General features: G+C 36.0%; 2 protein-coding genes across 3 annotated transcripts; both read right to left on the bottom strand.

Moving 5' to 3' along the window:
• Positions 1-518: 518 nt before the first annotated feature.
• Positions 519-2,206, bottom strand: elp6 (elongator acetyltransferase complex subunit 6). 2 transcript variants are annotated; one of them, XM_084087957.1, is made up of 8 exons: positions 2,142-2,206; positions 1,901-2,025; positions 1,732-1,810; positions 1,587-1,657; positions 1,386-1,513; positions 1,061-1,265; positions 809-964; positions 519-719 (listed from the first exon to the last, which is right to left on the bottom strand). In XM_084087957.1, the coding sequence occupies exons 2-8, from the start codon at positions 1,952-1,954 to the stop codon at positions 597-599; spliced, it is 816 nt and encodes a 271-aa protein (XP_083944083.1). In that variant the 5' UTR covers positions 1,955-2,025; positions 2,142-2,206; the 3' UTR covers positions 519-596. The 2 variants fall into 2 exon arrangements, with proteins under 2 accessions (XP_083944083.1, XP_083944082.1); XM_084087956.1 differs by having other exon boundaries at positions 2,136-2,182.
• A 127-nt stretch (positions 2,207-2,333) lies between these two features.
• Positions 2,334-8,772, bottom strand: gabpb2b (GA binding protein transcription factor subunit beta 2b). The gene is made up of 8 exons (XM_084087954.1): positions 8,599-8,772; positions 7,705-7,812; positions 7,430-7,597; positions 7,136-7,330; positions 6,837-6,990; positions 5,688-5,852; positions 5,484-5,602; positions 2,334-4,443 (listed from the first exon to the last, which is right to left on the bottom strand). The coding sequence occupies exons 2-8, from the start codon at positions 7,810-7,812 to the stop codon at positions 4,078-4,080; spliced, it is 1,275 nt and encodes a 424-aa protein (XP_083944080.1). The 5' UTR covers positions 8,599-8,772; the 3' UTR covers positions 2,334-4,077.
• Positions 8,773-9,976: the final 1,204 nt, after the last annotated feature.

The raw sequence follows: 9,976 nt of genomic DNA, 5'->3' as shown, positions 1-9,976 counted from the left end.
ACCTGCAGTGTTAGTGGTCCTCCAGGACAGGTTTGAGAACCACTGCTCTACAGCAGTGTTTCTCAACTCCAGTCCTCAAGACCCACCTCCCAATGTTTCAGATGTGTCCCTGTTCAACACACCAAGAAGCTGATGAGTTGAATCGGGTGTTTTAAATAGTGAGGCATCTAAAACACCAGGACTAAAGTTGAGAAACACTGCTCTACAGGGCCACAGGGATGCTGGAGCCTTTTCTAATGTCTCGGGCCACAGGCAGGGGACACCCTGGACACATCACAGGACTAGTCAGAAATCAAATATGTTCAAATATCCCCACAGTAATTATGGATTTTCCTTGAGCTTTGTTCTTGTGTCCCTTTAAACAAAAGCATTTACTAGCATCAAGCTCTTGATGTATGTTTGTACATTGAATGTTGATGCTTTTGCTAGCACCCATTTTCTGCTACACAAAATGAACTCGGCAAGTAATGCAAATGCAAATGCAAACAACAAGAGAACAAAACAACAGCAACTGGTGATGTATTATATATCTATTTATTTACATGAAATAAACTACATAATTACATTATGTATGACTTAGACTTTAATTTGAAAACTTAGAGAACAGCACTAGAAGTCCCTCGAGCGAAAAATGACACTCCTTTATCATGGACCTTAAAATGAAATATTTTTCGTGGGTTGTACATGGTCTCTCCACTCTGTCGCCACCAAACCTGCATCTGGAAAACATAAGCAAACATCAAAATGTCAGCTCAAATCAGGGCCATTTGTTACAGAGTGTTAGTGGAGTTTTAACAATAAACCGCACCTGTCCATGTATGTCCCTGCAGTAACCCGTGGGTAACCCCTCCACATGTAATGCCAAATTACACTGATGAACTAGTCCCCTCTGGAGCAGGTTTGCTCCCTCTTCATCATCATCTACATCCTCCTCCTCACATCTCACCAGTATTACCATATTCCCCTGGATATCAAGACAAAAAAATAATGTCTACACAATGAAGCATTGAATCAATAGTCTGGCATTATTTCAGTCACCGACCCAAAAACGCTGACTCACCTGTAACTCAGTGCACACAGTGGCTTGGCAGTACAGGGTAAAGTCTAGTATTGCTCCAACAGTGACACCTAAACTCAGGAGCACACTGAGATCATCTATGAGTAACACTGGAGGACCCCATGATTCACCATCATCACCATCTCCATTCTGACTCACAGAAGTTTCCACAAATCTGAACAGACCTTTCAATCCAGCACCTGGGGACCTAGAAAAACAAAATAGCAAGACTAGTCTTTTTTTCTTTATATATCTGACTTAAACTTATAGGAAGAGGGAACGGAGAGAAATGTATTTAAACTAGATTTCCGGAGCATGCTATACATGCCTGAGATAACTCAAATGTTGTTGTGTCCCCTGACTGCTTTCCTCCTGTAATATAGCTCCGATAGAGTCCTTCAGTCCTTCGAGAAACACTAGCTGGCCCTTCTCTCTTGCCTGGGCCAGACTCACTCCCTGCACGGAAACATTATGAACAAGTCATATCAATGTAATAATCAAAATGTCAAAATAGAGCAAATAGACTTACCAGCCTCTGACCGACAGCACTATAGTGGCTGAAGGACTGAACAAGACCCAGAAAACACACCTTACAGCCAGCTGGAAATATATAAGTTTAAAAATAAACTTACATTAACACAAGATTTCCTCACTGTGTACAGTAGGTCACTTACCACGTAAATAGAAAGACAGATAATGATGAATGAGGAATGATGCATCAGCTTGCCTGTCAGACACCAGGATGAAGTCACTCTACAAGTACAGAAGACGTCGGTTCGAGTCAATGACATTTTGTGAGTTACATTAAGCGTGTAAAGAGCTGTAATTACTATAATCAGTTACCGGTTTGAAACTGTCTGGAGTGGAATTGAGAATATTGTTCAATTCTGGAAACATGACTGTGTGAGAGATGAACTACACAACAGTTGAGCAGGATATGCTGGTGTCTTTTCTCTTCTTCTAATTTTCTTCAGTATCGTATAGTAAAGGAGAAGAAAACGTGAGAATAATAATAAAGTGTGCAATTACATCAATTGGTTTTACATTATGTACATATAAATATGAAGAAATATCTCACGCTTGCCTGCTGTGCTAGTAACGTGGGTACGGAAGTCGCAGTAGGACAATCATTCTGAAAAACGCGTTTCGATTGAGTAGTTTGAAATCAGGACTAGCGAAAGCGAGGAATTTCACTACGAAGGAAAATGCGAATAAATAAAGTTTTTTTTAATAAGTGAAAGAATATTTTCTTCAATAAAAAAATTAGTAGAAGATATACCAAACCTCAGAAATATTTATTTTGACCAAAGATGATAAAATGCAGCTGCAAATGCACTAAAGACAGGCCCCAATAGTGTTTCATTACAAAAATAATATATATGTAAAAAATATACACACAAGAAATCTTAGGGAAAAACTGTTGATCTATGTTATATATCATGTGCTTGTGTCTGCTTTAAGTTAAAACTCTAAGCATTTGCTTCCATCAAACTGAAATACAATTAGTAATTCTGCCCGTGAAACAGATTTTACAAGAGAATAAAAAGGTAAACAAACCTGAAACTAATTTCAACAGATATTATCTAATATCATTGTTCACATAAGATTGTTATTTTTTTTTAACCTATAAAGCACTGCTGAAGACATCATATACAACTGAAATTCTAAGTGCATAAAAAGCAAGAAAAATAAAAGGGAAAAACATGGTCTTGTCCAAATGAATCGCTCATTCAATAAATAGTATAATGTCCTTCAAAATCTTAATATTCATGGGTTTAGATGGAAGAAAACAAATATTTTCATATGTACAGAATAAAAATAAGTTGTGCACAATAATGGTTATGCAAGCCCTTAAAATTCAATTCGTGGAAGGTTAATCATCAGCTGTGTACCTAAAAACAACAACAAAAAAACAGAAAAGATAATGCAAAACTTTTCTATGAGAAGGAAATCTATAAAGCATTTGAGGTCTAGTGCCATAAAATTTCTTACGGCATTCATTCATTCACATTTTAAAACCTGACATACACAAATTGAACACAACTGATGATAACTTCACGGAAAGACTGACAGTAAAAGCTGCTAACTGGGGAATTTTACAGGGAAAGACAAAATAGGCACATGGACCATGCCATGGAATGCAAGCACAGACATGTTGCATACTTTTTAGAGCACAAAACTTTGAAATGCAAATCGTGATTTAGTGTCTAACAGAACAAAGGAAATTATGGAAGATAAAAAAAAGTAAAACAACCATTGCTCATTATTGTACTCTGAATAGAGTAAGTTATCCCTATAAACAGCTAAAAGTGTTATAAAACATGAAAGAGTTTGCTCAAGTAAATACATAGCTACTTGGATTATCACGCCGACGGCATTAATACGACATGCCTCACACTGCAGGAGCAGGTCAATGTTACACAAAGCCATAACATAATAGAGGACTTATCTCTCAATAATGTTTAGTATGGTTTATATGATATACTGTTAACCTTCACTCTCATGTCACTACTTCAGGAATGTTCTGTTCAAGTTAAGCTAAATCGACACAATTTGCAATGTATATGCAAATCATTATTATTATTTTTTAAAGAAACAAAGTTTACTAGTTTATTTTAAGTGTATTCCTATAACCACGACCTGCATTTAAAAAATAAATAAAACTGTATTGAACCCAGAACATTCCTTTAAGTACACTATTGTGCATACTAATAGTATAGTATGCACTGGAGTTGCATAATAGGGCTTGATTGAAAAGCATCTTGCACCGCTGTATGTTAAAAGAACACGCCTGATCTTCCTATTCTGCCAATCTGAGCAGCCTAGCATCGTTGTGGCCATCAAAATATAATTCACGCTACGTCTTTGTAGAGGTCTGTAGAGAAACTGAATGCTAAGAGTATAAAAAGGATAAAACAAAAGGTTATGATTTACAATAAATAAATACAACATGCCACTCCAGGTACACAGACTAGAAGAGTGTATGTAATTCCTGAGCGTTTGAGTCTTTGGGTTCACTGCTACGGCGTGCCCTCAGAAGTGGCTGTGATATCTGCCGCCTCTACTAACGTCACTGTTTCTCCTGCTGTTGAATCAAGGGGCTCCTCCTTAATGATGATGGCCCCTTCTGGCAACATGACAACTTCCTCTTCACCAACCACCTCCTCCTCCTCCTCTTCCTCTTCCTCTTCCTGGAGCACCACTTCCTCTTGGAGCTCTGTGCTGGTGCCATTGGTCTGGCCATTAGCAATGGCTTCTAGTTTAAGCCTGTACTGCTCAGCTTCCTGTTCCTTTCTTAGTAACTGCTGTCGGTACTCCTGGGCTTTTCTGTTTGCCTCTTTTAGTTGCTGTTCCAGTAGTTCCCTACTGTCCTTCTCATCGGACTCCTGCAGGAAACATCAAACAATTAAAGTCCCCATCAGGGTTGGGAATCAAAAATCGATTCCAATTCTGGAACTCGTTATAAAATACAATTTTTGATTCCACTTATCGATTCCTGTGTGAGCATTTTAATATGATTTTAAACCATTCAAGCCAAAGATGATGCAAATTCAGAATGCGAATACTGAATTGAGTTCTCTTTTGCATCTTCTTGCGCTTGAACTGATCAAAATATCCTCGGAAACACAGTCGGTTATGTCTTAAGTGAACAAACAGATGAGAAAGAAAACACATGTGTAACAGTAAATTGGATCTGTGCATTTGGTCTTAAAGTGACAGCAGCCTAATAAACCTGCTGCCGTCTGTCACTCATTACTGTTAATCAATGAACAAAAGAAAATGAAAATCACTCACTAATCTATATTTTAACTATGCAGTGTTATTTTACATTTAATTTAAATTGTTGAACTTTGTTCAGGTGTATTTATTTGTGCTATTGCTAATTTGCTTATTTGTTCTTATTGTATTACTGACTGTTTACTCGTCTTTAATAATGTTTGAATTGTAGATCTGGCTGCTGATTTTTCTTCATGGTATTCAACCTCAACAGAATGTTTTGCAAATAGACAGAATAAAAATGTTATATATAAATAAAAACGATATATAAATGTTTGACCCCTATTAGAATCGAAACTGGGAATCAATCAGAATCGGAATCGCTCAAGTTCAAAAGATACCCAACCCTAGCCCCATGAAATCAAAAATCTATTTTTTTTCTTTTTTAATGGAATATTGCAATATTTATTATAAATGACTTATCCACGATAATTCCATTCATGCCCTTGTAATCTTTAATCAAAATAACTTCTCTGATGACATGTTTGTTGGTGCGAGGGCAGGACAACCTGTCACTCATATGACATCACAGCAACAGCAAACCACAATGATCCAATCAATTCTCAATGGACAAAATCTAGTTATAACCCTGATATAAGTTTTGCATTCCAAAAAGTACGATTTAAATAAGAATCTTTACTGGTCGCACCTTATGTTTGACATCTGTGTGGTTTACGGTTGATTCGAATTTCCGCTTCCGTGTTGGAACTGGTTTGGTGTCCTCTGTTATAATTTCTTCTGAAATCTGGCCCGCTGGCACTGCAACCACTAATATATACAGGCATGTCAGAATAGAAATACTGCATCAAAGTCCTAAAAGAACTATAAACTAATGCTGCAGCAATCTACTCACTTTGCTGCCCCTGCATTGTGACAAAGAATTTCTGTCCCAAGTTGCCAGACTGCAGGTTTCCCTGTTGGTCGGTTACTATGGTGATGACTCTCTGGCCATCTTCCCCAACAAGATGCTGGATGGCAGAATCCACTGAATCAGCAGCAATCACACTCTCTGAAGCTCCTGCAGAAATATATAGAAGCAGTTTGTTTGCAAGGGAGAAATACACTATAACATTCTCTAGGTGCATACAGTTCAAATATAGGTTCAAACTTTAAAAGGTTAATTTAATACCGTTGTCTATGTTCCCAAATGTCAATATTAAAATGAATATTAAACAAGCACAAAATGCAAGAAAAATTGGCTTTAGTGAGTAAATAAAATGCCTGGTAATTTTCTTATGACCTGCAACAAAATCAGTCGTAGAACCCTGCTAAAGAAACATGTCCCAACTAACGCATTTACCTCAAGCGAAAATTAATCATCATAAGTTTACAACGTTTTTAATAAAGCTTACCAAGGTTTCATTTACTTGATCGAAACAACAGCAATATTGTGAACAGTGCTGAGGTGTAATTTTCCTGTAATTTAATTACTTCTGATGTAATTGCATTATACAGTATATAGACTATAGAACAATTCCATATAAAACAATATTGGATTTATCATCAAAATGTAATGTCTAATGTTAAAATGCATGTTTTTAATGTAACCTTCTCGCTTTAAATACTTTGGTCAGTTCAAAAGCAATTTATGCAATTTTATATTATTTTTAAAAGCAGTTTCATGTCTGTTCTTGTATTGTTCAACTGGTTGAGGTTGATATGTGATTTAGATAGTAATTATTAATAAGTAATGCAATACTTTTTAGACACAGTGATTAGTACAGTAATCTTATTACACTGTTAAAGATGTAATTAGTAGTTAGTAATTAATTACTATTTTTATATTAACTTACCCAACACTGACTAATTTAAAAGAACACTTTTTGTATTTTAACATATTTAAAAATTAAATTTATTCCTTTGATGAATTCCTCATTATAATATGCTGATTTGGTGCATAAGAAACATTTCTTATTATTGTCAATGTTGAAAACAGTTGGGCTGCTTAATATTTTTCTGGAAACAGTGATACTTTTTTTTTAGGATTAGAAAGTTCAAATACCTGTTTTAGCCTTAGAATTGGTGAGAACAATATCAGAGAGATTGACCACTCCAGAGGAGGATATGATGAACTGAGGAGGACTGGCGGTGGCGGGTGACGTGCTGCTTAGGATAGTCCTCTCTGGATTCATGTTCACTTGGTTCTGCATTCCCTCCTAGAATAACAAACAATAAAGTCAAGTTAAGATACTGCAGCTTGATTTCACCCAAGACCATTGTTAAATACACAGCAGCTGGTGACTTTTAGATCGTGCCTTAATATCTAATAGCACAACACATCATTAAAAAGCAAATTTTCACCTGTAACAAGAGCATCAGCTCAGTGTTTCCTCGGTCCACTGCAATGTTAAAAGGCGTCTTGTCAAACTTGCTGAGGGCGTGAGTATCAGCGCTGTATTTGACCAACAGCTCCACGACTCCCCTGTGCCCATGTTCTGTAGCCCAGTGCAAGGCTGTCATTTTCAGCATGTCTTTGGCATTGATGTCTGCTCCACTCTGTCCCAGGTAAGAGCAAAATCAGATATAACAACAATAAAAATTCAGAATGTTAAAATTCAAACAATCCAATACTTTTCTGAGATCATCTGTTCTTACCTTGACCAATAATTCAACGATGCTCGAGTGGCCCTCAGCCGCAGCCATGTGAAGGGGGGTCCGATCGACTTTAGTGCGGGCATCTCTACTCACGCCGGCACGGAGAAGCACCTCAGCGGTGGAGTAGTGCCCATATTGTGCTGCTAAATGAAGCGGCGAGGTTCCCAGCTAAAACATATTCCCATTGTCATAACTGTTATAGTGAAATGCAGATTATAAATAGCAGACAATAGGTCTGCATTTGTAGTATCCTTTGAGCAGCAAATACAACTCACCCAGTCTGTAGTAAAAGGCGCTCCATTGGCCATAAGTGACCTCACTTCATCATCCTGTCCTTTCCGCGCTGCCTCCAACAAACGCTTTCCCAAATCCACAAGCGACATCTAATGATGCAAATATTGATACTGAAAAATTGCTTTATATCTGGACAACCACCTGTTTACAGTCATGGGGTGTTTAACCAGATGTAGTGTTTCAAGAAAATGTCCAAAAGATGTTAATGAAACGGTTTTCCATATTAATCATAAGACTTTATTCCACAGGGATTTCCACAGTGCCAGGAAGCGGGTGTGTACATTAATGTAAGACATAATTCATCATCAATGACAGGACGGGAAATAGTCATCATTTTATAATATGGCAAGTTCCGGGGGAAGTTGATTTCATGCTGGACACTTTTGTTTACAATACCCGTGTGTGGCTGGATGGACATTTTCACACACTTTAAAAAGTCAGGTTAACCGTCAATTATATAGTGTTATTATTTATAACATTATAATAATATAATAACATTATTATAACAAGTTAGATTTCTATCAAATCAAGTCCAACAATGACTATTGTTGCCATATTGGTTGTCTTCAACGTGATTTAATCTACAGTCAATTTTCCGAGATATTAAACTAAGAAATTGGTTTTATGCGCACGCTAATAATCTGACAAGTTTGAAAGTGCACATTTATCCTCTTCAACAAGTTGAGTAAGTTAAGTTACGCTTAAAAGTTTTTAAGTTAGAAAATAGCTGTCCGTATTGACAGGAGATCGTCTGCAGTTACTATATCACCAAAACCATGTCAAATATGTAATTAAAATCTCTTTTAATGACAGTTCATCAAACTCCTGCAGGCAGTTTTTAGTAAACAGAATAAAGCAAAACTTCAGCTGCTCACCTCACCGAAATGTTTCCCGAAGACTATTCCTTTATTATAACACGTTAGACACGGTAAAAACCAGGCGTATGCTTCGGTTATTTAATGCGATTTAGTGTTCTATCATACTTTTCGATACTTTTTGAAAACAAAAATAACATAGATTGACTATTTATCATCAAAGATGGCGCACGAAAGGTACCGGAAGTAGAAATATTTGATTGGTTCTTCTGTGGTAGTGTTTAAAAGTTGAGACGTCTGTAGCGCACCCTACTGCATAACTTTAGATGTTCGTTACACCAGTAGAAAAATGTATATAATCTATTCTCCTTTTTTGGAAGTGAAGAGGTTTATGGAAATTAATTTCCTCCAACTTGTTATTTTACTATTTAAATCTCTCTTTAGGATTGGACTGCTGAGATTGCTATGTTTTTCAATTTAAAAGATTTAAAAGCACTAATTCGGGGTCACGTGCACGTTTGCATTGAAATAAAGTGTGTATTAATCATAATGCATTGTTACATTATGAAAATTTATATATATTTTTTGCCAATGTAGTATTGGCAAACAGCTCGTGCTGTTCATATTTTTTAATAAATATTTTAGATATATGTTTAATTAAAAATACATGTTATGCTATTGTTTAATATCAATAAACACTAATGCATAAAAAAATATTTAATGTGACACTGCATTATGTTTAATACACAATTTAATGCAAAAGCGCACACTGATTTACTGCTTTTAAATAGTGAGAATTGGCAAACTGGGGAATCTCAGCAGTTCTATCCTAAAGACTATGAGAGATTTAAACGCAGTAAATTAACAAGTTGGAGGAAATTAATCTAAATAAACCTCTCAAATTTCACAAGATAATCGACAAATCAGATGAAAAAAAAAATCTATAGATTAAAGAAAGACATGTTTATGTGTTTCTTAAATTGTATGTTTACATACATCAGATATATACAGGAATATACTTTTGTCCTCTGTAGTGGACATTATATTTGAATGAATTTCTCTGACAACTTACATGTCAGTTTTAAGTCTGGGTGTCCTGTAAAGAGCACATTCAGGGCTTTTCAGAGATACCAAATGTTTGGAGGTTTCACCATTACAATAACGTCTTGGTCTTTAAATATAACTGACATCAAATTTAGCACTCTTATGGAATTATGATAATATTTTGTAATTACCATTTAAATCTGACTCATTTTCAATGTATTTGTCATAAATCAACATCTCAGAAAAATGTTATGTGGTTTCTAATCAAAATATGTCTTTCTGTTACAAAACAGGCCATTGATTTTATACATTTCCACTGTAGAGGACACCAGGACTTAAAGCATATTTATCAGCAGCATGTGTACCCACATTTTGCACAAAGTAAAAATATTTC

Source organism: Abramis brama (assembly GCF_963993115.1).
Source record: "Abramis brama genome assembly, chromosome: 17".
Lineage (NCBI taxonomy): Eukaryota > Metazoa > Chordata > Actinopteri > Cypriniformes > Leuciscidae > Abramis > Abramis brama.
The sequence above is the reverse complement of the archived record's forward strand: the minus strand, read 5'-3'. Positions and strand labels throughout refer to the sequence as shown.